This window comes from Caenorhabditis briggsae (assembly GCF_000004555.2).
Source record: "Caenorhabditis briggsae complete genome, chrX, whole genome shotgun sequence".
In the NCBI taxonomy this organism is placed as follows: domain Eukaryota; kingdom Metazoa; phylum Nematoda; class Chromadorea; order Rhabditida; family Rhabditidae; genus Caenorhabditis; species Caenorhabditis briggsae.
In genome coordinates, this window is record NC_013491.2 from 6,173,044 (window position 1) to 6,201,002 (window position 27,959).

The 27,959-nt window shown below is 35.5% G+C and overlaps 10 protein-coding genes across 10 annotated transcripts; 5 read left to right on the forward strand and 5 right to left on the reverse strand.

Moving 5' to 3' along the window:
- Window positions 1–1,324, forward strand: CBG27567 (the record flags this gene model as incomplete). The annotated part of the gene is made up of 2 exons (XM_045239253.1): window positions 1–430; window positions 906–1,324. The coding sequence occupies 2 exons, from the start codon at window positions 1–3 to the stop codon at window positions 1,322–1,324; spliced, it is 849 nt and encodes a 282-aa protein (XP_045100019.1).
- An 806-nt stretch (window positions 1,325–2,130) lies between these two features.
- On the forward strand, window positions 2,131–3,294 carry CBG27568 (the record flags this gene model as incomplete). Its single annotated transcript, XM_045239254.1, has 2 exons — window positions 2,131–2,449; window positions 3,185–3,294. 2 exons carry the CDS (start codon window positions 2,131–2,133, stop codon window positions 3,292–3,294), a joined length of 429 nt encoding a protein of 142 aa, XP_045100020.1.
- A 1,879-nt stretch (window positions 3,295–5,173) lies between these two features.
- On the reverse strand, window positions 5,174–5,560 carry CBG27569 (the record flags this gene model as incomplete). Its single annotated transcript, XM_045239255.1, has 2 exons — window positions 5,174–5,367; window positions 5,446–5,560. The coding sequence occupies 2 exons, from the start codon at window positions 5,558–5,560 to the stop codon at window positions 5,174–5,176; spliced, it is 309 nt and encodes a 102-aa protein (XP_045100021.1).
- A 3,083-nt stretch (window positions 5,561–8,643) lies between these two features.
- On the reverse strand, window positions 8,644–11,295 carry CBG17601 (the record flags this gene model as incomplete). The annotated part of the gene is made up of 9 exons (XM_045239256.1): window positions 8,644–8,820; window positions 8,985–9,352; window positions 9,394–9,621; window positions 9,666–9,907; window positions 9,955–10,106; window positions 10,361–10,456; window positions 10,746–10,840; window positions 10,888–11,068; window positions 11,116–11,295. 9 exons carry the CDS (start codon window positions 11,293–11,295, stop codon window positions 8,644–8,646), a joined length of 1,719 nt encoding a protein of 572 aa, XP_045096256.1.
- Window positions 11,296–11,867: 572 nt separating this feature from the next.
- On the reverse strand, window positions 11,868–12,529 carry CBG27570 (the record flags this gene model as incomplete). Its single annotated transcript, XM_045239258.1, has 4 exons — window positions 11,868–11,936; window positions 11,984–12,133; window positions 12,176–12,338; window positions 12,381–12,529. The coding sequence occupies 4 exons, from the start codon at window positions 12,527–12,529 to the stop codon at window positions 11,868–11,870; spliced, it is 531 nt and encodes a 176-aa protein (XP_045100022.1).
- Window positions 12,530–17,349: 4,820 nt separating this feature from the next.
- CBG27571 lies at window positions 17,350–18,411 on the forward strand (the record flags this gene model as incomplete). The annotated part of the gene is made up of 2 exons (XM_045239259.1): window positions 17,350–17,553; window positions 18,349–18,411. 2 exons carry the CDS (start codon window positions 17,350–17,352, stop codon window positions 18,409–18,411), a joined length of 267 nt encoding a protein of 88 aa, XP_045100023.1.
- A 42-nt stretch (window positions 18,412–18,453) lies between these two features.
- Window positions 18,454–18,543, forward strand: CBG27572 (the record flags this gene model as incomplete). Its single annotated transcript, XM_045239260.1, has 1 exon — window positions 18,454–18,543. One exon carries the CDS (start codon window positions 18,454–18,456, stop codon window positions 18,541–18,543), a length of 90 nt encoding a protein of 29 aa, XP_045100024.1.
- Window positions 18,544–21,407: 2,864 nt separating this feature from the next.
- CBG17603 lies at window positions 21,408–21,809 on the reverse strand (the record flags this gene model as incomplete). The annotated part of the gene is made up of 2 exons (XM_002644067.1): window positions 21,408–21,653; window positions 21,699–21,809. The coding sequence occupies 2 exons, from the start codon at window positions 21,807–21,809 to the stop codon at window positions 21,408–21,410; spliced, it is 357 nt and encodes a 118-aa protein (XP_002644113.1).
- Window positions 21,810–23,432: 1,623 nt separating this feature from the next.
- Window positions 23,433–25,881, forward strand: CBG17604 (the record flags this gene model as incomplete). The annotated part of the gene is made up of 6 exons (XM_045239261.1): window positions 23,433–23,510; window positions 24,332–24,382; window positions 25,350–25,423; window positions 25,471–25,603; window positions 25,652–25,759; window positions 25,801–25,881. The coding sequence occupies 6 exons, from the start codon at window positions 23,433–23,435 to the stop codon at window positions 25,879–25,881; spliced, it is 525 nt and encodes a 174-aa protein (XP_045096257.1).
- Window positions 25,882–26,405: 524 nt separating this feature from the next.
- Window positions 26,406–27,930, reverse strand: CBG27573 (the record flags this gene model as incomplete). The annotated part of the gene is made up of 5 exons (XM_045239262.1): window positions 26,406–26,500; window positions 27,052–27,117; window positions 27,167–27,233; window positions 27,323–27,415; window positions 27,472–27,930. The coding sequence occupies 5 exons, from the start codon at window positions 27,928–27,930 to the stop codon at window positions 26,406–26,408; spliced, it is 780 nt and encodes a 259-aa protein (XP_045100025.1).
- Between the last annotated feature and the right edge of the window lie 29 nt (window positions 27,931–27,959).

Sequence of the window (27,959 nt, forward strand, 5' to 3'; positions counted from 1 at the left end):
ATGGATGCTGATCCTATGGATGTTGGCCCCATCAGTGCTGCTTTAATGGGTTCTGGTCCAATGGATCCTGGTACCATGACTTCTGGGTCTATGGATGTTTGTCCCATGGGCACTGGAGCCATGGATATTGATGCCAAAGATGTTGGTGTCATGGATGCTAAAGCCTTCTTTGATAAATCGGCAATTTTCTTTGCGAACAGAAAGCGCATTGACCAAATGTCCCAAGAACTAGCCAATGATCCAATGGTAGACAGTAAGGAGTACATCGCCAAAAAGAAGAGCTTGGAGGAATTGAAAACAACTAATGCCGTGGTTCTCGCTGAAATGGACGCAATTAGCAACTACGATCCACTCAGAGCAGTATTCAGCATTGAGAAGCTTCGTGAACATGTGACAAACAACACTTTCTTCAAACATGGCGCTCCACAAGGTAATTGTTTAACCATTTTACGATTGTATAACCATGTTTGCGACAGGCAATGCCTGACTATTTCAAAAATTTCAAAGCCCAATTATTTTTTGGCAAAATAAAAGCTTGCCGAGAACGGCGTGCCATTATAAAATAGGCAAGTTTTCTTTCTAAAAAAAAAACAAAACCTCAATACCTCGTAAACCCATTTTTTTGATAAAAATTTCAGAATAAATGAACTCTTGCCAGATTCAGCTGAGTCATATTAGTTTCAGTATCTTTTAAGACGATTTTCTAAATTTTTAAAAGGTGAACATGATATTTATTGTGCTATACCTGAAATTGGAAAAATTCTATATTCCACACATTTTCTCAAAAAAAACGATTGTTCATATCCAACTTTTTCCACAAATTTCAAGGTATTTTTGCTGAGATTCCCATCAAAATCTGGGTTTACAAGGTAATGATGTTTCGTTGTAAGAAAAATTTGTTTCAGAGCCTTGGCAGTCTGATTTGCAAGACTTGGTGAAAAAATCCATTGAAGAAATGCCATGGAGAGAGGATGCTATGCAGAAACCAACCATTGTTGATGCCGAAGCACCTGGAACTTCCGATGCTGGATGTTTTGATGCCGGGAATTTCAATGAAGTAGTTGTAACTTCAAATTCTAACTTAGAATGCTCTAATGGTGGGGGTTCTAAAGAAATCGCAAGAAGCTCCAGTGCTAACGTCAAACTTTCTGATGTAAGGAATTCTGATGCTCTTGCCGGCACTTCTGAAGCCGGACCTTCCAATGCACCTGTCGAGAGCTGCAGTGCCAACGTCGAAGGCTCCAATTCTGACGTCGGAACTTCTAGTGCTAACGTCGAGGGTGCTGATGAGGAAATGGTTGATGTAGTTTCCGACGTATTCTGAACTGATGCCCAAATAGCAACAAACACATCTCAATTATTATGAAAAATCCAAACATTTCTCCAATTTTGGGTACAACATTGAGCAAAATTCCGATGTCTTTTTTCAGTTTTAATAAAATTTCATGTTCTGACTTTCCTTCTAAAATGCTTCGTTAGTTTTTTGGGGTTACAGAGTTCCTATTAGAAAGTACATTCTGAGACCATATACAAGTAGGAAAAGAAGAACGAAACTTTCTAACACACACCTGTCGCTTTCCCCCTCTTCTTCTTCTTCTTTTACTTCTCCTGCTGCTCGTTCTTCTTCTCTAGCTGCCCTCTATTATAATTATCTATAATCAAGCGTCTCTCGTTACAAACTTTTTCAGTTTTAATAAAATTTCATGTTCTGACTTTCCTTCTAAAATGCTTCATTGGTTTTTTGGGGTTACAGAGTTCCTATTAGAAAGTAAATTCTGAGAACATATACAAGTAGGAGAAGAAGAACGAAACTTTCTAACACAAACCTGTCGCTTTCCCCTTCTTCTTCTTCTTCTTTTACCCTTCCTGCTGCTCGCTCTTCTTCTCTAGCTGCCCTCTATTATAATCATCTATAATCAAGCGTCTCTCGTTACAAACGCTTCTGCTTGTGTCTTGCACTCTCTCCAGCAACCTATGCATATGTTTTTTCTGTGACCGCGTCGCTGCCAGACGTGCGTTGCGTTTGGATTCTATGTGCCCTAGGCGTTTTTTCTTGTTCGTGTTTCCAGTAATTGAATTCCCGTTTTCTTTTTCAGTACTTGTCATTTTATATCTTTTTTCTTTCAGATCATGCCCAACAGTAAGAAAAAAACAATCGAAGATCTTCAACAGCTGAACGAAATCAGGAAGGAACACATCAAAAGTCTCACGGAGATAATGGAGATAAAAGATCAGAAGTTCGAGAATCTGGAGAAGATGTATCAAGGACAGGAGGAACGCTTGAAGAACTGGGATCAACTCATGAAGAATAAAGACGATATGCTCGACATCAACGAGAAGATAATCAACCGATACAAGTTGGAGGCTGAGGCACAGGAAAAAAAGATTGCTGCGCTGGAAGAGATTATCAACAAATATGGGCCGCCAAACGACACGAGCATGGTTACAAGTGAGTTTTTCAGCAAGTTCAAGAAAATATTTCAAATAAAAAAGAGTAATCACATTCGAACGGGCGGTCCAATCCTTTCAGCAAGTATATCTGGTGTCGTCGGCTTCTGGCCGGAGGTTGGTCAGATTCCGGGACAAGCTGTTACGGTCGACTGAAATTTGGCAAACTTATGATTTCTATTGCTTTGATCAAAATAGGTTTATGGTCCAGTATGTAAAGCCGTTTTTGATCAAGTTTTGTACTAAAACGTGACCACAATTCATCCAAAAGCTGAATTTATTCTCAACTTCTCAACAATTTTCCTGAATTTTTCAATTTTTGTTAAAATTGTACGAAAACTGTAAAAGTGATGTCGGTGGGCTGATAACTCGTTTCATGCTTGGTATCGTGGGAAAAATAACATGCCAGATGATAGAGCTCGGCGAGCTCCACAACCTCCAATAAGCCTCGACCATCATTGAAATCAATTAATCAAGTGTTGTTCGACATTTAATGAATCTTACCGAAGAAAAATCGTCAGCCAGGACTTTAATACATTCCGTTTTCAAGGGAGGTAGTAAAGCTTTCTGAGCGTGAAGCGAGTTATCAGCCGGCCCGTCAACAAGTATGATTGAAGTGTTTCCATTTCATTGGCTGGCTACTTCTAAAATGAACTCGAAATTCAGCTGTTTTCGAATTGTTTTTTCAAATTTGTGAAATTTTCCAAATTCTCTCATCAGCCTCTTTAATTTTCAGTTATGCTGTCCCACATGAAGCTTGCTGAAAAAGTCGCCGAACAAGCAAAGCTGCTCGAAACTCTCTCCAATAATACAATCGTGTTGGCTTCGGATGTCGCCGATATCTAGCTCCCATTCACATTCCCGTTCTTTCCCCCGGCTACGAGTCTCCCGATTCCGACATATTTTTCCCCGTCACACATATTTTTCCAATTTTCCCCTCAAAACTTTGTGTTCATCTCATTTCGTGTTTCAAACATCTCATCGACTTTGTATTGGGGCTATTTTCCGATCTTCTCCAAATTTCTCTCGAATCTCATGACTCTTTTCGGTGTCATTCGTTTTCCTCGGCAAATAAAAACCATAGTAATAATCGTTCATAAAAATTTCAACAATAAAATCATGAGACGAGTACCAGCAGTTCAACTAGTGGAATCCTGAAGATTATCCTTCAAGTTTATCGTCTTTTTCCTCGACTTTTGCTTCTGCTTCAGCTCCGCTCACAGCTCCCTGCTTTGTCACAAAAGCATTAAACGCAGCTTTGGCAGAGATTCTTGAACCTTCGTTTTCGTCGGCGGATTCTGAAAACATGAGAAAACAAATAGAATACGAATTTCAAAATCACTCATTGGGATCTCGCGCATATGCGGCCGCATATTTAAATGCGATCAATTTCAATTCTTCGATCTCCTCGTTCTCCTTGATGATGTCGTCAATATCAGAATCGATCTGCTTCATCATAGTTTTAAAAAGTTCGAAATCGATGTCGCCAGTGACTACAGGTTTGGCAGCAGCCATGTTCTGAAATTACTTCTCCCCATACAGGGCTTATACGGCGAGAAATGTCTCTGAGTCCGAGATATATTATTTTTCATTGATTTCAATAAATTTTAAGGTTGTTTAAAGTAGAAATTAATCAACACTAATAAACACAAATTTTCTGCGTTTCGCGCCCATCTTCGAACGACTCACATGGCTCTATGCATATGCGCTCTCTCCAACTCTCACAAAAATTTCATCATCCATATTTGCACGTGTCTGCTGATTCCAAAACATACGGTGCCAACAACATCATCTGTCCATTTTGTGCTAAGTAGTTAGCAATGTCTAGACACGATTTGGACTTTGATCTGAGAAGAAAGAGAAAGTGTGGAAAGTTAGATTGAGGTAAATGACAAAAAATTCTAGAATGGGAAAACACGAAGTCGTATGCATGAATCAGATCTAAAATAAGGAATATAAATTTTTCTGTTTTCAGATAAAAGTCTCAGGACACTCTTGTATGCAAAAACAAGTGAGAACGTGCGGAAATAACGGTATTCATATTTGTAATCAAGAGGCCGTGGCGATGGTTTTCTAAGCTCCTAGATGGGAATAAGAAATTGTGCTCCATCGGCCACACAGAGCGGATTGTTTTGCCCAGATGATTTCGGGTATTTTGAGAGCTGAAATTTAAGCCTAAAGACATAATTTTTCCATATTCATTGAGAATCGTTGAAGAACATGTAATCATACACTGTAATTCTACACTGATTGCAACTAATCCATTATTCGTACAATGGATGATGTTAAATGGTAGAAGCTCAAATTAAGAAATAAGAAGCAAGTTTGTGTAAATAAAATATAGGAAATTTGCACTCGGAAGGGCTCGATCAAAGTTTTAAACAATAAAATGTTCCAAAAACAGAAAGGAACAATGCCGGTGGCTTCACTGAAAACTTTTTTTAGCGTTTTAGAGCAAATGAGTGAGCTGAGAACGTTTGAAATCATGTTCTAGAAAAAATGCGCAAAATGCTTTTTCAAATCTTCTTGTTGCATTTTTCATCTGAAAAGCTTTACAGAAACTTAAGCACATTGATTAACAACATATTTTTATTAATTCAAAAAAGAAACCAAATCAATAGTGAGATGACAAAATAAGTCCCAAGAGTCCAACTTGTGGGATTTTGAAAATTATTCTTCCAGTTTGTCGTATTCTTCTCGACTGCTGGTTCAGCTCCAGGTTTGGTCACAGTTTTGTGCTTTTTTTCAGAAAATCATTAAACGCAGCTTTGCCTTCGTTGGTCAATAAACCTTTGCTGCTGTCGGCGTATTCTGGAAATTGCGTAGCTCCGGGCACAGTTTTCTGCTTTTTCAGAATATCATTGATAATTGCAAGAAACTCTTCGTCGACGTCGGGAACGTCTTTTTCGTCGGCGAATTCTGAAAAAAAAGGAGCTCAATCTAGGTTTTTAGTTTTCAAGCGAATTTAAAATTAGTTCAAAAATATGTTGAACTCACTGTGAAGTCCGCTTGTTGGTGGCGCACATTTCAATGCGGTTGATCTCCAAGCCGCGATCTTCTTGTTCTTTGTGATGATGGTGTCCTTCAATTCGAGAAGGAGAAATTTAATCATCCAATCTTGGTTTTCGATTGTTTTGTCGTTCAATTCGATTTGTTTTTCATTGTTCATACGTATATAGTATACATCCATCATACGTATATAGTCCAGTTGCAGTTATTTTTGGTCATTCATTATTTCTTCGACAAGTTGAACAGTGTAACCTAAAAGATCATGATCATCAGCCATTTTCTGAAAGAAAAAAATTAATTATCTTGTGAAGATTTTTAAGAAAATAATTTTGGAAATTACTTCACGTGAAAACTGATTTTATGACATATTTTCAAATGGTTTTAGGGAAGAAAAAGGGACAGAAATAAACAAAAAAAAAGGAAGAAAAAGAAATTCATAAACAATGGCTAACTCCAATTTTTGAACAAGTAAAATTTTTATTGATTTCTCAAAGAGGAAGATGGAACAACTAGAGAATACGAAGAACAACGATAAACAGGAAAAGTCATGAATAAAAAAAATAAAAAAATACACTACCAAATTCATGAAAAAATGACAAAAACGGAAGTTCCTGAATTTTTAGAGAATAAGTACGTTCTGTGGTGTCTAGCTTTCCAACAAAAATGCTTTTCAGAATCAACAACATCCCAGGCCGGAGCACACATCTTTCGGAAGATAGAAAACTGAAGTTTATCAAGTTGGGAGACAAAATTCCCCATCCTTCATATATTGTAAAAATATTTTTAGTTCACGAATTCCTTGTATGACACCTTTTTCAGAATCATCGGGCTCTTGGAAAATTCTTCGATTCGGGAGTATTGGACAATGATCGTAATTCCGCTCATAGACAGTAAGTTTCAGTTTATACAATAACTAGTTGTCTTCATTTATCCTTTCCAGAGGCCGTATTCACGAACATTTACCTAGGTAAATGCATTTACCAAGGAAAATATTTACGAAAGAAAAATATAACGTTAACTTTTTAAAAATTTTAATAGGAAAATCGATTTACACATTGGAAAATAACGTGATTGGTATTCATGAAAATTATTTTCCTAATGATAAATGATTTACTCACTTGATTTTATTTACCAAAGTTGGGGGTAGGAAAATAAGAGTTTCCTCACTGTTTGGATGAAACTCATTAAAATAAAGTTTAAATATTGAAACTGAAACTTTCAATTATGATGAAACTGAGAATATTATAAAAGCACACAACATTTCTAGATAAAAAAAAAATGAAAAAAAAAATCAAAAAAGTTGCACATCCCCAAAAAATCACTTCAAAAGTTAATGAAATGACAAAAATAGCATTTTTCTACAATTTCTAGACCGTTTCCGCTTTTTATTTTTATGTTTGGCAAAAACTAAATAATCTCAATTTTTCATTTTTTGGACCATTTCTAGAGGTGACCTATGACTGGCCTTGAGTCAATGTAACTATTTATTATTGCTCCCAAAGAGAACAGATGCTAATAAGCAAAAAAAAGTTAATTGTCAAATGAAGGTCTAGCTTTGCCAAATATTTAGATATCTATTTTTAACATAAAGTTACGTAATAGCTTTTGTCAACTCTGCCATATTTTTATAAATTACTGTGAAAAACAATATTTCAATATAGATTACAAGGGTAAATATTTACTTCGAGTAAATCCTTTTGTGAATACGGTAAATCCATTTTTTGGTAAATCGATTTACAGGTGTAAATATTTACAAAAATGATCACTGAAAAATCAAAAAGAAAAAGAAAATATCAGTGACGTGAAAAATGAAAAATCACTGTAAATCTGAAGGAAAATGCTTTCTTTTACCAATTTTTCATGAATACCAATCACTCTATTTTCCTTTTGGTAAATCATTTACACGTTCTATTTACCTAAAAGTAAATGTTCATGAATGCGGCATCAGATTTCAAGCCAACATAACACCACCAACTGTTGATAACCAGCGGAAACCAATCGAAGAAATAAAACAAGAAATCGAAGAAATAGAAGGTCAACCAGAGCAGCCGGATCCTTTTTATATAAAGCCAGAACCAGAGGCACAACGAAAGCGACATCAAAAGACTGGCATTTGAGTAATAATTTTGTTGTGGATTGATTTTAATTTTTGTGAATTTATAATAAATTTGTTGAAACACTATTCCAGTTAATAATACGCCTACTCAAAATTTTTCAAAAAAACATTTTTATCCGGAATGTTCAAAATCTCTGGTTTTCTAATGCGGAAGCAATGTTAAAAATGACAAGCATAGGTTCTACGAAGAAATTGGAAAAATTGGTGCTTCATTGACACAAGTTAACTCAGGTTTTTTATACATGATACTTTTTTGAATTTTCAAAAAAACAATATTCCAAAACATAAATAAAATAACTAGAAAATAACTGAATGTCATTTCTGCAATTTTTGAGAATATTTCGCAGTATAACTTCCTGAAAAATTATTAATTAATCCGCTGGGGAGCTAACCATTCTGACAATCTAATTGAACTTCAACTTTTTTATTCCTTTCAAAACTGCTGCTTTCTCACTCATCCAAAGGTTTGTTGGAGGTTGTATATTCAACCACACATGTTCTCATCTTTTTTCTGGTCCAAGTCTTTTGTGCGTGTCTGTTTCTCTTCCTTCACCAGGAGATAAAACCGAGCATTTTTGATCTCTAATTTGCTTTAGCTTTTCCAGTGGAAAAAAAGAGTAAAAAAAACTAAAAACAGGAAAATTTTCATATACAAATCAGCTCAATAAAATGGTATTGTATTGAAAAAATATACTGAAAATCAGTCAAAGTGGGAGAAAAACATAAAAGAAAGACTGAAAATTGATTTGAGATTGTTAATAATATGTTAAAGGAAAGTTGAAGGAAAAGTAGGTCAAACGAGAAATCGAAAATTTTGAAGATTGTCATCAAATCAACCATTGTTTCTTAGTTCTGCAAATCAATATCTTGAAATTTAATCCCATTTTTCGACTAAATTATGTTGAAAAAAGTCACAATTTGACTGAATTCATTTCACTTTTGTTTTCCAAATCTAATTTTTGAATCTAAGGTTTTAACCCGAACAACTTGAAACCGAAAATGAAAAAAAAACTCTAAAATTTAAAGTTTCACACCTAATCATAAATTCCGAAAAACTCCCGAAATGCCCGTTAACACGATGTCCGCCTTCTTTGCTTTGATTGATTCTCTGAATTGTCCTTTTCGTGTTGTTCTTGTACCACCAACGCTTTGAGTGATGAAGCCTGGTTTGATAGAGGACTCATTGGAGGTTGCAAAGTTCTTCGACGTAACATATGGACTGGAATTTTGACATAATCTTCATCTAACTGAAAATTGTTATTGTTTTAAAATTGAAATTCATTTAAAAAACTCACATAAAGAATTGAGTCCGTAGATTGTCCGATAAGACCCTCATAAAAGAAATACTCAGTTATACCACCAAACTTCAGATCCTTGAATGCAATTGACCAAAGAGAAACCTCGATTTCACCATCTTTGCTTGATCTGATTGAAATCGGAGACGCGGTAGGTTGAAGGAAACATGAGCCTGGAGTGAGGAGGCTATGACTGCATCCCTGATATCAAAATGAAATTTACCGATTTTCTCATTCATCGTTTGATTTGTCTTCTGATCTACTGGTCCACTAATATCGGTTTGACATGAAGTTGTAGTCTGATTTGGATGCTTGAATAGTTCCACAAGTTTGACGACTTTTTTGTTCTCCAAAAATTGGATAAACATTATTGAGTCCATGTCATTTTTCCTTGGCTTGGCTTGCTCCAGCGCCTTGATGCGATCAATGAGTGTGTGATATGTTTGGCGAATCATACGTTTTGAGGTGCAAGAATAAGAAGACACTGTAAAAAAGAATACCTTACAGTTTTAAAAATTTACTTACGAATTCCGGTATTTTTTCTTGTTCCTCTTTCGTTTGAGCCAACAACCATATTTACCATTTCTTGTCCTTCCTCTTCGTCTAACTCTTCATCAGCATAGTTTGGATTCGTTTCCAATTTGGACTGGATCACATGATCTACTAAAATACCATAAGCCCATTCTTTCATTTCTCCAAAGAAACCAATTGTCTCTTCGCCTGTATGAGTTGCAGCGTATTCCATTAGGTTAGCTGGAGAAGTGATTTTAAAATAATTTCGATAGATTTAGACTCACGATTTATGCAAATATCAAGATGTGAGGCGTCCTCAACTAATAGATCCTTCTCGTACACCAGTAATGCCATTTTTTGAATCTTTTTCATATGTTTTTCGAACTGATTTTGTTTCCATTTGGCGATCCTTTTAATAGTCAATTCGAAGCACATGGAAATAAGGCACATTCCATTCAGAATAAGCGACAAATTGAATGGAATCATGTTTTGGTTTTGGAAAATCAAATCACCATATCCTATTGTTCTGAAAAAGGCAATTAAATTAGAAGCAAAAAAACTTTGGAAACTAACGAAATGGTGACGATGAAAAAATATGCAGAAGTTGCATAAGTCCAACCTTCCAAAACAGAAAAGAATGCCGATGTGAAACAGATCCAAATAATCAGCATCATTACAGCGATTCTGATCGAGAAAGGGTCCTCTGAAGCTTCGGAGTTGGCCATCTTGAAATGTGCAAAACTCTCAATTCAGACCAATTTCTAACTGGCACAAAATTCGGAGGATACAACAATTCGGGGGTACAAGGGAAGTACAAAGTGATTTAGGGATACAAAAGCCTTCATTCGTGGGTACACAACATGGATTTTCGCAAGGATTTTTCACCCCTAACTTGAAGATTTTATACCCATAAATTGCTTTGTACCCAAATAACCCCAAATCTGTTGTACCCTCTAAATTAATTGCCTTATTAACTTACCGGGACTCGAGAGTAGAGGAGGAGTTTTCCAAAATTAGTTCGACGCATTCTCTTGTCGATCCTTGCCATGGTTTTGCTCATGGTCTTTCCGACCGACTAAAAAGGGAACCATTGCTTTTTTGATTATTTCTGATATCTCTCAATAGATCTTTGTGCTTCTCATTTATCTTGCTCACCTATCTCATAGAGTGTAATGTAACAAATGTTCGACAAAAAATTACCAGACAGCTTGAAACATAGCAAATTGATTATAAAAAGAAAAACGTTCTAATTAAAGCTCGGTTTAAAGATATCTCAATGAAATACTCAATTGAACGTTTTAGATGTTTGAACTGTTACAAGTACCATTATTTAAAGCCCTGATATTGAAAATCGAATTAATTACCGCGAGGTATACCAAGAAGAATGGGACACCAATCATTGCGTAGATGATTGTGGCCAACCTTGCTTGCCATGTCCTTACGACGGGGTAACCGTAACCTGAAAATTGGAATTTAAGATACAGAGTGATCATAAGAAAAACTTACCAATCGTGGTGTACGTTTCCACTGAGTAGAGGATACCCAGGCACCACGTCCAGTCGATCTCTTCCTGAGCTTTGTATGCGGCGAACAGGATGTCGCTTTGGTTCTTAACAAATTGCAAAAGCAATTCATCGGGCATCTTTGCGGCGGTCTCTTGGAACTTCTTCAAAAAGATAAAGGCATCCTGAAATTTTCATTCTTAAAATTTGAACTCATTTTTAAAATAATTACCTGGGGCTCTTTTATGATCAGGGCGGGGGTTTTTCCAATTCCTTCAGTGAGTGGTGTCGTCTCGAGGGTCTTGAACATCCAAGCTCCAAAGAGCGTGTACATCATTAATATTAAAAACTTATAATACGAGCCAAGATGGATGAGCTGACAAAACCATCGGAGGAACTGGAACAAGGTCATCTGAAAACAAACTTATAAGGTTTACTTGTGTATTCCACGACACATATAGACAAAACGAGTAATTAGCCAAAAAACAATGAAAAAGTTTATTTTTGAGTATTTCGAAATTCCGGGTGTTAAAATAATATTTTCTGGTGTAAAAAATTGAGCAACAGCTTCGATTTGATTTTCAAAATTTTCGAATTCATTGTTGTTATATTTTTATCTTATTTCTCATTGTGGGGAGAAGTACTAAAAAAACAACTGTGCTCATTTTTTCTACTTTGGTGTATCCAAAATGTTGAGAGTTCTCGTCAGTTGGTCTCTTGATAAAGATCCACGACTTAGTCGTTTTTATCCCGATCGACCCGGTTGGGAGCATGGAAAAGATTAATTATCGTTCGTCAGTTTCTTTTTGAAGATAGCGATCGGTGGAGTATCATGGAAAAGTTGGGAAATCTTTATCTTCTCAAAGAAAAGCGAAACTCCTCAAGGAACTTTTTTGTGGGAACAGTGTATAAAAACAAACAAATTTGAAAAATAAAATACAAAATCCTTTCATTTCCTCATTCTTTAAAATTATAAGGGTAGCTCTAAATCCCTCTCATTCCGTCCTCATGAGACCTCTTGAGGTTATAATAATTCACTTCCAGATCCCCAATCTAAAAACAGCAGTGTTTTATTATTATCCGTTTCATCAATATATTACTTTTCTTTTGAGAAGCGCGATTTCATTTTTCAGAAGCGCAATTTCAGCTGTTTGGTCCAGCACCTCGCTAGGTTGATGACCTCCGATTTGCGCATTTTCAGCTCTTTGATCCGGCACCTCGCTAGGTTTTTGACTTCCGATTTTACCCTCCTAAAATATGAAAATGCTATTAAGATCATTCAGTAGTCTTACGTTTCGGAGGGACCCTCCTTCCACTCGGGTCACAATGAGGAGTTCCGTGGCGGGGAACGAGTTTGGGATTTTCACATCCGCGGAAACTACCAACGGTGTTCCACGAAGAAGAGCTTGCTCTCCAGGGCAGCGGTTTTTCGAGAGCCACTCGTCGGTGACGTGGCTTAAAAGTGAACTTACAAATGAATCAGAAGTGAACATTTACCCTCCGAAAGCAGGCCACTGAATAAATTGTCCGCCGCGCGGGTAATAGAGCACGGCGTTCGGTGGTAGACGTTTGATAGTGACTTCTACCAACTTTTTGCTGTTTTCGGAGCTGAGGGTTTCGACGGGATTGTAAAACAATTTGTTCATTTCATTTCAGCGGCGAAAAACTGGGTGATGATCTGAAAGTTTCGAATTTATATAGTAAAAAGCATCAGCTATACTGTTATACGGAATAAAATGGCGAGTAATCGGGGGAGAATTGCTTTTATACAAAAATCACACAGAGAAAAAAACCCAGAAGATACCGCAATAAAAGGGCTCATAAAATTTTCGGGTGGTTGTAACGAAACTCTTTCTAACGGATGAAAAGCGATCCAACTTTAAGAACGTATAGCTCGGGGGAATTTCTGATATCTCACACCCAAATTCAACTTTTCAAGGAGCTTTTATAAACACCGAAAATTTTTTTCAGGATACTTCGGCACTTTCAGAGTCAATGGCAAAAAACACCGAGCCAGCGAGTTGAAGTGGGTCAAAATAATGGCATTGTCCTCTATCTATGCCCTCTCATACCCAACAAGAACCAATTCATTGTTTCTGTGCTAGAGATGTCCACATTGTTGATTAATGTCGTCTTGACATGCAGACTTATTTTTTGCTTTAAGCATACTATATTTCCTGTCCCTCAATGGTTTTTTTTTCTCATTCATCGTCACCTTGCTAAATAAATATCTGCTGCATTTAGAAGTTAAATGTCAACATAAAACAATTTGTTCATTTCAGCGGCAAAAAACTGCTGATGATCTGAAAGTTTCGAATTTATATAGTAAAAAGCATCAGCTATACTGTTATACGGAATAAAATGGCGAGTAATCGGGGGAGAGTTGCTTTTATACAAGCGCTTTAACGGCGAATAAAAAATATCACTATAGCCCTGCAGTTCTCATAAAACAACAATAACATATCGCGGAAACGTTGTTCAAAAAAGTCACGAATTTCTAGAGAATCATGTCAAAAACTGTATGCATTCGTGGTTTTAAACGATCTGATATGTTAATCGTTGGGAAAATGTGTCATACATGCAGAATAGATAAAAGATGGGAACCATACAAAAAAGACAATGTGAATGTTTCAAAAATTAAAAAAAAAAAGAAAGATAGAGTATGGGAATTGGATGGAAGGCGAAAGATTCTGAAAAAAGACACGTATCTTGATAGATTCATTTGATGAAAAATACCATGGGCTGTGAGAGAATGTCTTTGCCATGATACATCAAAATTTAAATGAGAAGGAAAAACTCATTAAGTTAACTCAAAAAGAAAGCAATAGAATTCAAACAAGAATTTTGAAACTTTCGAATGATGATTCAAATTTTTCTAAATGATGAAAAGCGATTCAACTCTAATTGTAAGAACGTGTAGCTCGGGGGAATCTTTGATATTTTGTATACACTCTGGGAATTTTATATAGGATGCCACAAGCCAACCGGTCGATGTGGGTCAAAATAATGACATTGTTTTCTATCTATACTCTGACAAATCCAACAAGAACCAATTAATTGTCCTCGTGCTAGAAAAGTTCGCACTGTTGATTAATGTGATCTTGACATGCAGACTCCCTTTTCATGATCTCCTTGATGCATACTATATTTCCTGTCACCAGTGTATTTTTTCTTTTTTTTTCTTGCTTATTTTAAAGAACTTTTTTCTGCATTATTTCCAAATTGTGATAAATAGTATCGAGATGTCAATTCAAAAAGTATAGATAGAAAACAATGCCATTATTTTGACCCACGTCGGCTTGAGGCATCCTGAATAAAATTCCCAAAGTGTATACAAAATATCAAAGATTCCCCCGAGCTACACGTTCTTAGTGTTGAATTGCTTTTCTTCCTTTATAAAAATTTGAATCATCATTCGAAATTTTCAAAATTTCGGTTTCAATTCTATTTCTCTCTTTTTTGAGTTAATTTTTTCTTAATTAATTTTTCTATCTCATTTAAATTATGATGTATCATGGTGAAAAAATTCTTTCACAGCCTATTGTATTTTTCATCGAATAAATATATCAAGATATGTGGCTTTTTCAAAAAGGACCTAAGACAAAAAAAAAACCCAGGAGCTGAGTTATTGAAGATTTATTTCAGAAAACCTGAAAAAGACGAAAAAGTCTGTAAAATATTTTTTCTGAAACATGAGTAGAGAAAACAATAATTGTGTGTATTATGATATAAATTCTGCTTTGAAGCTATTCTGACAATTTTTAACAAAAAATTAAACTTTTTTCCCAAAAAAAACAACTTGAGATTTTTCATTTTCCAAGGGGGGGGGGGAGTCCTATCATTATGACGCGGCCTGAGTGATTTTCGAGAGTGATTTTCGCGTCTTCTGCGCTTGAAAATGGCTAAATTGGTCCGAAATTTTGTTTTTTGTAATCATAGGTTTTTCGGCTCTAGTATGAAATTCTGGTCCTTAAAAAAAATTCTGGTCCTTAGAAAAAATTCTGGTCCTTAGAAAAAATTCTGGTCCTTAAAAAAAAATCTGGTCCTTAAAAAAAATTCTGGTCCTTAAAAAAAAATCTGGTCCTTAAAAAAAATTCTGGTCCTTAAAAAAAAAATCTGGTCCTTAAATAAAAATTCTGGTCCTTAGGAAAAAATTCTGGTCCTTAAAAAAAAAATCTGGTCCTTAAAAAAAATTCTGGTCCTTAAAAAAAATTCTGGTCCTTAAAAAATTCTGGTCCTTAAAAAAAAAATCTGGTCCTTAAAAAAAATTCTGGTCCTTAAAAAAAATTCTGGTCCTTAAAAAAATTCTGGTCCTTAAATAAAAATTCTGGTCCTTAAATAAAAATTCGGTCCTTAGGAAAAAATTCTGGTCCTTAAAAAAAAAATCTGGTCCTTAAAAAAAATTCTGGTCCTTAAAAAAAATTCTGGTCCTTAAAAAATTCTGGTCCTTAAAAAAAAATCTGGTCCTTAAAAAAAATTCTGGTCCTTAAAAAAAAATCTGGTCCTTAAAAAAAATTCTGGTCCTTAAAAAAAAATCTGGTCCTTAAATAAAAATTCTGGTCCTTAGGAAAAAATTCTGGTCCTTAAAAAAAAAATCTGGTCCTTAAAAAAAATTCTGGTCCTTAAAAAAAATTCTGGTCCTTAAAAAATTCTGGTCCTTAAAAAAAAAATCTGGTCCTTAAAAAAAATTCTGGTCCTTAAAAAAAATTCTGGTCCTTAAAAAAAATTCTGGTCCTTAAATAAAAATTCTGGTCCTTAGAAAAAAATTCTGGTCCTTAAAGGAGGCGAGACAGCAAAAATTTCGGGGGACAGTTCGGGGGACGAAATCGCGCCGCGCTTATGTAGACCATCGGTCGTCAGGCGCCTTCGCGCCTCCGTAGCTCAGCCGGTAGCGGCGCTGTACCCCTGAGCTGCCTGTCATGAGTTCAACCCCGCATGGGGGTTCTCTATGCAAAATATCAGGAAAACTTTTTTTTTGATGTCTGGCCTCCTTTAAAATGAATTTTGTTGTTTTTGTTTGTGTTCAAGAAGTTTTCATGGTAGATATTAAAATTTTGTTATTAGAAAGATAGTGAATGTTGGAAGTATCAAAGTAAAGTGCACCCATGGTCCATTTTCTAAAGGAACATCAGAAAAATTTAAAATATACATATTTCCAGTTCCACCAAATTTGAAAAATGCTAGTTGGTAAGAAATAAACACTGAGAGGACCATCTCTACCAGATTCCGCAGGTCGACTAACGTTCCAAGTATTAAGTGTTTACTTGTATTTTGCCTAATTTTTTGTATTTTGATCCTCCTTTACAGATATAAAATTTTTTTATTGAATCTAATCTGTTAACCATGGTTTCAAAACACATTTTTCGGGAAGGCTGTCCTGATGGCTTTACATAAAAGAGAAAAAAACATTCACATAGTCTGGATTGAATAGTTTAGTTTTTTTACTCAAAAACATGTAAACTCCTGAAGCTTCTTGAATTAGTGTGAAATCTCATATTCATATTTTCGTTTTTCTATATGATTCCTACGGCCTATGAACAGAAGTACCCCCATTCTATACCATACATCCCGTAAGAATTATTACTTTTAAATTGATAATGACTATTGCACCACAAGTTTGTACGCAAAATGTACATTTTGAAGTTTCGGATTCCGATATATTTTTTTCTCTTTTATGTAAAGCCATCAGGACAGCCTTTCCGAAAAAATATGTTTTGAAACTATGGTTAACAGATTAGATCCAATAAAAAATTTTATATCTGTAAAGGAGGATCAAAATACACACACTTAACTTGGAACGTTACTCGACCTGCGGAATCTGGTAGAGATGGTCCTTTCAGTGTTTATTTCTTACCAACTAGCATTTTTCAAGTTTGGTGAAACTCGAAATATGTATATTTTCAATTTTTCTGATGTTCCTTTAGAAAATAGACCATATGTGCACTTTATTTTGATACTTGCAACATTTACTATCTTTCTAATAACAACATTTTAATGTCTATCATGAAAACTTCTTAAACACAAACTAAAACAACAAAATTCATGGATTTTACGAAATTTTCAGATGAAAAATATACATTTACATTAACGCATTTTAAGGACCAGAATTTTTTTCTAAGGACCAGAATTTTTTAAGGACCAGAATTTTTTTTAAGGACCAGAATTTTTTTTAAGGACCAGGATTTTTTCTAAGGAACAGAATTTTTTTAAGGACCAGAATTTCATACTAGAGCCGGTTTTTCCACCACACGTTGAATCCAACTGCGTTCACAGTATTTAGATTTTTGTTGGTTTTTTCAGAACACTCATTTTGGAGGGGGGGGGGGTCCTATCATTATGACGCGCACTGTATATACGTAGATGTGGCTTATAACAGTGTTCTCTTTGATCGAACAACAATATTCACTTTTCCATTTACAGAAAGGATCACCCACAACAACCTACTATCTTATGTAGATAAATCTAGATGTTCATAATACAAAGGCCAGTGTGTGATGGTGGTAGGTCCATTGTTGTTGCTGCTTCTGACTATTTCACTTCCTTTTCATCTCTTCAAGTTCCGTGGGAACGAGTTCCGTGGCAACATGTACTCAAGGATAATAATAACTGCGCTACTTTGCGATGCATGTGGCAAGGAATTGGAAAACAATGTAAATCGCCCAAGCATACGGTTAGCGAACAAGCTTTAATTATCATAGCAACACTAATATTTAAGGATGACTATGGAACTTATTTCGATTTTATCAATAAGGACGAGACAGATGAAGATCTTCTCAATCGCCTAAAGGTTGGTAAAAACGGTATAAATAGGTTTCTGCTCATAAAGAATTATTATCTTCTATAATGGAATAACTCTTAAACGAGAAAGATAAAAGACCACGACGGTGCATACTGCTAATTTGGCTTAACCTGGTTTTTGTATTATTCACAATTAAAACAAGGGACAGTTACTTTCCTGCCAACCTAACATTAGGAAAATGGGTTTTTTCGAGAGAATGGTCCCAAAAATGTTTATTGACATTTTGTTTTCATTGAACCCTGTTTTCGGATATCATTAATCGGAAAATGGGGAAATTTTAAAACACTCATTTCCAAAAAAATTTAGAAACAATTGGAAGCCTGGTGACAACACATACAGTGCTGGACAAAAAGAACGCGTCGACAGGTTTTTTGACTGTAACCTTCTTCGGAATAGAGCTGAAGCGCTGAACTTTTCTGTAAGATGTAGTTTCATCAAATTCTTAGTAAAACACAACACTTTCATTGTTCTGAGATCTACTAGAATTTGAGAGAATCGATTTTGAAATTAGTTGTTTTTGCAGTGAAAACGCGATTTTTGGTACTAAAACTGATATAACTCGGCTGAAAATGTGTAGAAATGGTATTATCAATCTATTTTGACCGAGATCTCGGTTTACAAGGTCTCTTCTCCATTACTCCTCTCATTTTCATCATATGCAAATAGTGTTGCGCCAACAAAATCACTATGAAGCTATGTATATGTATGCATACCCTCTCAAGTTTCTGATACGCTTCGAAATGTTCTGTGTCTCTGTCTATGAACATGAGAATGCCGAAAACTCAACACAAACAAGAAAACTTCATTTCTTTATTTCTAAAATTTTGCAGCAAAATTTACCCATTGGAGAATTCGAATTAACCCGATTTCATAACTTTTTGTTTTTGTTTTTTGTCGGCGAGTTTTCCAACGTCAGCATTGTTTCTTTTTTTCTTTTTCCTCCCTTTTTTATTTTCCTCCCTTTTCTTAAATTTTTCAGTAAGGAGCTGAAATTTTAATTTTCTTTTTTCTCACAACTTCCTCCTTTTCCGACTATATTATGACATGCATTTTGTCATCGGAAATCCATCAAGTGCATTTTGAGCAAGACAAATTTGCCGTCGAAAGATATCTCTCAGGATTGACTTTTTTTTCATTCATTTCCTACACCAATTGACTCATTTCCTATGTTTCTAACCTCACACTCTCATTGAACAACATTCAAAGTGTGTGTGTGTGTTATCAAAAATGTGTATCCTAGTGTGTTTATTCTCCCCTTCTCTCGCCTGTTGTTACCTTGCATTGCTCCATGCTCTTTCTCTTATTGCTTACCAACTCATTTCCCATAAAATTGTGTGTGTGTGTGTGTTGTTCTTCCTGGTTCTAGCACGTTTGCGACGGAATTCTATCTTTCTTATATACTGAAGCGCCGGTGGCGCGGCAAACAGATGGCTGGTATACGTATACACTTGAATCTGATTTTTTATGATTGCAACTTGCCGGGCCGGGTTAGACCGAACCGGGCTTTTCCAGTGCTTTCAAGGCTAATGAAAGACTCGCCTAAAACAGAGTGTCTCTAAATTTGCACCTCAGCACATCGGAAAATATTGGAAAATGATGGAAAACCCGGGTCCTAAAAAATTTGCTCCCCAAATTTTGAAATCCTCTCGCCAGTGTCAGGTGAGTTATAACAGTTTCAGTATTAAAAACCTAGAATTAAATGAAAGTTCATATTTCGGAAATTTTCTCATTTTTTTTTCTAAAATTGAAAATTTATTCGAGAAAATGTCTAAAAAATGAACTTTCATTTAATTTAAGGAGCATATAATACATTTCATGATTTGAACCATCCTCAAAGTGGAGGGATTCGTTTTTTGAGAATTTCTATTTGTGCACAAAAAATGCGGGTTTTGTTTTTGTACTGAAACTGATATAACTCAGCTGAAACTGGCGAGCAAATTCTAAAAACTTCAGAATTGTCTGCATACCGTATTTCCTATAATAGAAGCCCACCAATTTCGAAATCCTAAAATTTCAGAATTTCATAAATTCCAAATTTTGAAATTCAGAATTGCAGAATAAAAATTTCAAATTCTCCAGAAGGCTGGATTTCAAAAGTCTTTTTTTCCGAATTGTCAATTTTGTGAATTTTTGAACAAACATTTTTTTTTGAAAATAAATTGTTTAAAAATAGAAGCCCATTGGCTCGTAATAGAGGAAATACGGTAGGCTAATTCTAGTCCATCCTAAAATTTTTCTAAAAATCTGGATTTACAAAGTCTTTTGCTATTTTTTCTTCATTTTTAAATTTTATAAATTTTTTAAATTTTATAAACATCATGTGTAGTAGAAAACGTCTTCTCAAGCCTCAAAATGTGTATAAATTTTCAAGTACCCAAGAATGTTTTGAGGCTCATTAGAAAACCGAAATCCAACCTCCCTTTTTTCTCCCTTTCTCTTTTTCTTCTGTTCTCTATATTTTCCTCAATATCACACTTACTTCTTTTTTCCCTCGAGATTCTGAAAATCTCTCCTTATCAACAACTTGTTATTATCACTTACTACTTTTTTACATGTTTCTATCCGGTAATCCTACCTCATTTTTCTCAAGATCTCTTTTTCGTACATATCTACATGCATATATAAAAAGAAATGAGCTGCTGTATGAGCTCTTACCCTCTCCTTTCTTCGTTTTCTACATTTTCTTCTTCTTCTACTTATTCACCCCTAGCATCATATGCACGGGCTAATGAATTTTTGGCACTAAACATGTGCTCTCTGTCATCTTACACACCCCTTCATGTTTCTAATTAGTCTTGAGAAATATTATTTCCTCGGTTTACTTCGAAAAGTGCACATGGTGGTCTGAATGTTAGTCATCCGGTGTATAGAAATATACTTATGATATGTGTTTTTTTCTGTGGAGAGAGGTCTTCCTTTAGTGTCCTGAAAAGCAAACAGAGTGATTCTTCTTCTTTTTTTCCTGGCGCCTCCATTTTTGGCCGCAAACTGTCTAGTGAGTCATCACAGAAGTAGCCTCCCCCACTCATACTGCTTTTTTTTCAGAAAAATTTTCAATTTCAGTTTAAAAGTTTTCGTGTTCTCCCCAACAACTGAATGGTGCGCATTTGGCGTGAATTAATCTAGTTTTTACTTGTTCGTTAGCTTGGCTCCTCTGTATTTCTTGAAAAGTCACGTCTATTTATTTTTAATTTCCAAGCTATTCAAAAATGTGAGGAAAGAGTAATTGAGAAATGAAAAATTGCAACTTCATTTTTTTTATTATAAGGAAAATATTTTCCATAAGTGCAAAATCACGGACTGGCTTGCCATTTGTGCAGATGCTGATTTTTTTGAACTTTTTTTTAAATTTTTGAAAAATTTTTGAAAAATTTTTTGAAACACTGTCCTCAAAACCTAAATTCGTGATATTATTTCAAAATTGATATTTTCTTGAAGAGCTAAAAAAAACCTATTTTTCTACTCCGTTCTACTTTGTTAATTTTGTTAAATAATGGCACTTTTTTTCTTTAAAAAAAAATCCCAATTTTTAATTAGAAATTTTCGACAGTGGGAGGCGGGCCTGCCGAGATAATTCGTCTTCCGGCCGGCCGGGCCCGTTGCAACTATAATATTGTTATCAAAAATTCTTCTTTTCAAGCTCACGGAATTGTAGTACAAGTTTTTAAGTATGTGGAGGTAAACAAAACATAATTTATTCAAAATTAAATAAGCCACTTAGCAAGTTACCCATATCCGCATCCACAGCATCCGCATCCGCATGGGGCCATCGTGGCGCCTGGAGCCATTGTAGCACAAGTAACACCGCATCCACAGCAACCGCAACCGTAGTAGCGCTTAGCACGGACCACAACTCCATTGGATTGTCCTTCGGACCCAATATCATCCATGGCAGCGGCAATCGGGGTGTCATTGTCAATGACGGCAATGCCAGTTTCTTCCAGTTGGGCCTCATTATTGTTAATTTGAGTCTGAGAATTGTATTTTTGTTAAAAATTGGAATTTTGAAAAAATACCTTTTCCTCAACAACCGCAACTTTCTGTTCGGAATCAAGAAGACCACCAAAAAGGTTGGCATTGGCAGCACAGACTAGAAGAGCAAGAGAAATGATTGTCAAACGGAGCATGTTTGTTGTTGTCTCCTACCGTCAGCACCTTGCACTTTTATACCCCTTCAGTACGTCATTTTTTGTTTAAACATGTGTTGAATAGATAATTACATGCGCATTTTTTGAGCAATTCAGTAATTTTTTGTCTCCCCTGGATAGGTGGCAAGCAAATAATATAAAATTTATGGAAAAACTACAAGTGCAAGAAACCCTTTTGCACACAAGAATTTTCGAAATCCATCTCAATATTTTTTCCTGAGCCCGTTTTTATGAAAATGTTGACTGGAAAATCGTGAAACTTGAAAAATAAACCGTGTTTTTTTCCGAAAATTCTTCTATTTACATGGAAAAGGCATGTTAATTTTGTTTTATGTTAACACTAAATTTTAGCAATTTCCTTATTTCCAAAAAAAAATTAAAAGAATAGTATAACAAGTTTATAATCATCTAATTAGAATTCAAGACTTGATCTTGTTTAACTCAAAAACTTTGTTTTTTTATGCAACTGACAGGAATGTATAGAACTAGGAACTTTAAGTGATTTTTCAGTGAATTTTCAATATTCCCTCCCTTTTGGAAAAAATTTCATTGATTTTCGTAGAGAAAATGGTCCATGAATATGGCTTCAGAGAAGTTTGAAGAACCACAAATATTTCGATAGCTGATATCTATCAGTTTCCTGTTTTTTTGAGCATCAAAAATGGTTTTGAACTTCAGTTCGCTTTCTTTTTCCTATAATTTCTTCGTGTAATGCATTCTCTCATGTTTTCGACTAAATCGTGTCTTTTTTTCCAAGAACATATTTAATGAACCGGGAAATTTTGAATTTTCCGAATGAGCTTATTTTCTAGCTTCTTTTCCGACCCTTAACATTTTTCTATGCACATTTTCTATTTTCAAAAACATAAAAAGTATAAGATACACGCTATTTTTCCTATTTTCTCACAGAGAGTGGAGAATATTTGATGAGTTGCATCTTTTCTCTTGATTCCATGCTCATCGTATAAAATCCAGTACAAGAAAATCTTCTCATCTTATTTTTGAATTCGTTTTAAATTAGTTTGATTTGCATTGGATTGCATGTCCCCTCCCCCCCGCTCACGCTCCCTTTTCCGTTCCTTATTGGTTCCTAAAATTGAATATGGATCTTGCATTTCCTACTCATTCCAAATGCATTGGCTTGCTCTTCTCACTATAATTGCGCTCTAGTGTCCGCTCCCTCCCCCATTAAAATCAGACACTCCTCATTCTATCGTCTTCACTCTCTCTTCTAGAAGATTTCTTTTTGAGCCAAAACACTCTCAACTCAGCGATGCACAAGATGGCCAGTTAGTTTATCCAATTTCAACACTCACTCTCAATTAAAATTTTCATTTCATCCTTCCTTTCAACGAGAAAAGAAGCGCCTCCTTTTCCGGCTGCCACCCATCACACATCCTCCTGTCCGTTTTCGTTTTCTCTCTTTTGCTACTTGTTTTTCTGAAGCTCACTCTTCCTTCTTTTCATCGCTTGTTTTTCTTCATTGGTGTACTCTCAGGCACAACCTCTCCCCCAACCCAATTTCGTCATTACAACCTTTTTGAGAAGAAGAAAGAATAAAGAGTCGTTGGGAACAAAAACAAGAAAAGGAACGTTACGAAAATGACCGATGGACCACCATTAATGTTCAATCGAGCGTTCTTCGAGAGAAAGGAGAACTGGTTGAAGATTTTGCAGTTGGTGAGTTTTAGGTTTTTATGAGAGAGGTGGATTTTTGAGAAATGAGGGGTTTGTCACAAGTTTGATTTTTTAGGTGAAAGTATTTTTGTGACCACGTTTTCGACCACTATTTATGAAACACTGTCCTCAAAACCTGAATTCGTGATATTATTTAAAAATTGATATTTTCTTGAAAAGCTAAAGTTATCATCAACTAGTCATCAATTCAAAACCCACAATGGAAGTACCCGAAGTGTCCCCTCGCTTTTTCTTAGATATTGGTAGCAAAAAATGTGTCTTCTTTGGACTAAAACAAACTAAATAATATAAGCGGACCATCCGCAGGTACAGCAGAATGACAAAAATGTTTATGATTTTTCAGAAAAAGTGTATCAAGTCCATTCAAAAAATCATAAATAGCTTTAAAGGGGCAGCTATGTTTCAAACTCATTTTTCCATATACAACATAAAAGCTCTGAGAATCGAAGAATCAGTTTTTTCTTGTTTTTTTTTTGGCAGAAAATTGTCAAATCGTGATCAAGAAGCCAAAATTTTCGAAAAAAAAATTCACATGTTATAAGTGAGCAATTGAATTGACTTTAAAATATTTTTTTCACAACCTGCCTATGGACACCTTATCCGTTTTTTGCCAGTCTAAAAAAGGGACATTTTTTGCCACCGATATCTAAGAAAACGTGAAGTGACACTTGGGGTACTTCCTTTGTCAAGGCTTTAAAATTCAATTTAATGTAAAACCTGTAATAACTCGGCTGCGACTGTCTTCTTTTGGGCGCTGGTTGGCCAGATTCCGCTAGGGAGTTTCCCAGAAGGTGCCCAATCAGCGTTCAAAAGGTGGCAAAAGCAAAAGCCAAAGCTGGCTGGCTTCGCCTTGGGTTCGCCTAACAGGTTCTTCCTTCGTCTTGGGTTCGCCTAAAAATTATTTTTTCGCCCAGAAGGCGCCGAAGCTTGCTCAAAAGGTGGCGGCGCTAACTGCGCCCAAAAGGCACCCATGTTTGCCCAAAAGACGGCGATGCCCCTAATTTCGCCCAAAAGACGACAGTCGCAGCTGAGAGGGGAGCTTTGTCAAATTTGAGCTCAATTATCTCATTTCCCATTAGAGATATCAAAACTTTTTTCGCTGATGAAATATTGGTAATATTATGATAAATAATTCATCATTTGATATGTTTTAATCATTTGAAGGAGCTCGAGGTAATGAATGCACAAATGGGCTTCTTATAAGACAAATAACGTATTTTGGAACAGACTAATACTAGGACTACGTTTTGGACCCTCATTTACAATTTCTGCATGAACTAAATTTTGAAAATGATTATTAAAATTCTATAACATTTAAAAAAAACCAATTACCATTAACGAATTAACAATTTCTAAAATTTATGTGTTGAACAAATTTAATGTAAATGTGTGTCTTTAAATTGGCAATGTTTTTGGACGTTTGCCGTAAACGCTTCAATATGTAGACGCTTAAAAATGATGTTATAAAAACCCACCCCATATGCGCCCTTCAAGCTCAATTGCCTCAGTTTCTGCACAAAGTATTGAAAATATGTTTACAGATGAAACGTTGACGACATTATTACAAACATTTTTCTGGTTGACAAATTTTCGATATCTCTTTCAGGAAACGAGATAAATTAGCTCAAGGCTAATATTTTAGGTGGCGTTCTCTGAAATCATTTAAAGAATGTTGAGAAATTTCCGAAAATCAAAAAACACACAAAAAAGCAACTTCTGAATTCTCCGGTTCCTCCTCCTTTAACATCCAAAAACAAGTTCCATAAAAAATACCTCACAGAATGAATTTCCAAGTGTAAATATTCACTTCTCCTCTCTCAGGTATTTGGTTTCATCACATTCCTCACCAACTACTGGTGCTATCCAAACCCACATTTTCTCTACTGCGGAGAGAGGTAAACAAATTCAAAATTATTCATACTAATCTTGTTTTCTGTTTCAGATACTTCACTTCTTCCCAAGTGTTCCAATTGGCTGTTTTCAATGGATTCTGCATGTTTCTCACTATTTCTCTGATTATCGCAAACGTCGCCGGCGCCTATGACGCATTCTACAAGACCAATCCATACCTTTTAGTGGGAGATTTTCGAAACCTTTTTTACTTTAAAATAATCGAGTTACAGGAGCGCTACTTGGTCTATCTCCAGACATTCTTGTACTCGGTAGCCTATATTACACTGGTGGTGGATTATGAAAACAGCCCGTATGCTAAAGCATTCACCATTCCATTGGTATGCTACCTCTTCTTAAAAGTACACGAGATCATTTTCAGATTTCTACCACCTTTACCCTTCTCGTCTATGTCATTGATGCTCTAATGAAGTGCCGTCGTAAAAATCCAATCGGACATTAATTGACTCTCTTCATCTCTCTCCCTCATTTTCTTGCCCCATTTCTCCCAGACTGTAAAAGTGCCACTCCTGTAAAAATGACCATGAAATCTCCAAAAACATAATGACCCCCGTTGTGATTTTTCAATCTTCTCCTAAAAGACTGTGTTTCTATTTATTTTTCTATTTATTTTTTTAAATTCAAATCATAAATAAAATCAAAATTATTGGGAAATTTACAATAGAACAATTATGAAAAAATTTCAAGAAGACTTGGGGCGACTCAAAAAATTTAAAAACAGGTGAGATTCCGAATTGACTTCTGTAGTTTAGAGGATAATGTCAAGTGTAGTAATAGAAGTAGATAAAGAAAGAAAATTTCAGTTTGTTCAGATAAGTTTTTTTTGCATTTCAAAAAATGAAGGAAAAGCGCGGGATTACAATGAAGGTGATAGGAAAAAAGAATTTAGGAGCAAGTTAAAAATATGAAATATTTAAAGGATGACCTGGGTTACGGTAGGAGACGGGGCTACATATAAAATGAAAATCAATTTAAAACAGTCGTTGTAATAGCCGTTTCACTTGGCCCCAATTTTACGACCGTGTCCACGCCAGCCGTACTGGAGCTGTTTGTGCCTTCATCTAAAATTCTGAGCCATTGGAAGTCGGAAAAAAAAAACTGAGGTCAAATTTTCAATTCATTCAATTTACAAAAAAATTCTCAGATAGAATGCCACCTTGTACTTTGAGCTCAATTATCTTAATTGTTATTAGAGAAATCTAAATTTTGTCAACTGATATGAAAGCTGTAATGAAACAAACTCTGACAATGTTGAGCTAATTTATATCGGCTCTTTTGCAAGATAAGGAAAATACGTCAATTGATTAGATGTTGTTAATAAGATGAAAAACATCTTAACAGTATGCAAAGTTTTGATAGCTTGTTTAGAAATCGAGATACATGAGCTCAAAGTGGTATAAGATCTTGTTCTATCGGAGGCTTTGGATATATAGTCTTGCACTTTGAGCTCAATAATTTTGATTTAAATGAGAGATATTGAAAATTTGCCAATTAATAAAACATTTAAGACGTTGTGACAATCCTTTTATCAGTTGACAAAATATTGATATCTTTTGTAGGAATCGAGATAGTTAAGCTGAAAGTGTAATTTTCTAATTTTACGCTCATTTACCCGAATTTTCCGATTTCTCTCGATGCTTATGATTATGATTCTCCTCGTCACCGCAACAGTTTTGGTCTGAAAAGAATTTTATTTTTTTTCTATAAAAATTTCTCGTGTCTCTCACTTATAAGTATTGGCATATTCTTCCTTCGAATCGCCGATCCTCCTAGTCCTCCTTGCGACCCGGATGGCTCTAAAACCGCTGCATGACGACGAGCTTGTAATCGAATCTGAAAACAAAACTGACCTTTACAAAAACCCTGCAAAAGTAAAGAGTCACCTGTTCAACGGGAAGTACTCGTCGCCTCCGTTTTGGTAGTTTGTCACGTGCTTGATTGTGGGAGTAAAACATGGCGAAGTTAGAGACGATCACCTGAACATTTGATGTTTTTAACTACTTTGATATATTTTCTGCCCAAAATAGCTCACTGGAACTGGGAGAGCAATTGTGAGGACTCCCATAACGGCACAAAGCGATCCTACCAGCCTTCCAAATGATGTGTGAGGTGTCATATCACCATATCCTACTGTAGTCATTGTACATATAGCCCACCATAAACCTAACGGGATTGACTGGAACTGATTGTTGGGGTTAGCTTCCATCTTCTCGGCATAGTACACCAGTGCAGCAAATATGACGATGCCCAGTATAAGAAAAAACACCAAAAGTATCAATTCTTTTGCACTTGCACGGAAGGTATGAATCAGAATTTGTAATCCTTGATGATGTTGCGTTAATTTAAAAAGCCGGAAAATACGAATCATTGATAAGAACTCGACAACATCCTTCGGCTCGTCCTCGACAAATCGAACCATGATGGCGTCAGCGTAGAAAGAGAGCGTGGCGCCTAGATCAAGTATATTGAGAGGGCTCTTGAAGAATCGCATTTTTGACGGGCAAAAGATAGAACGTATGA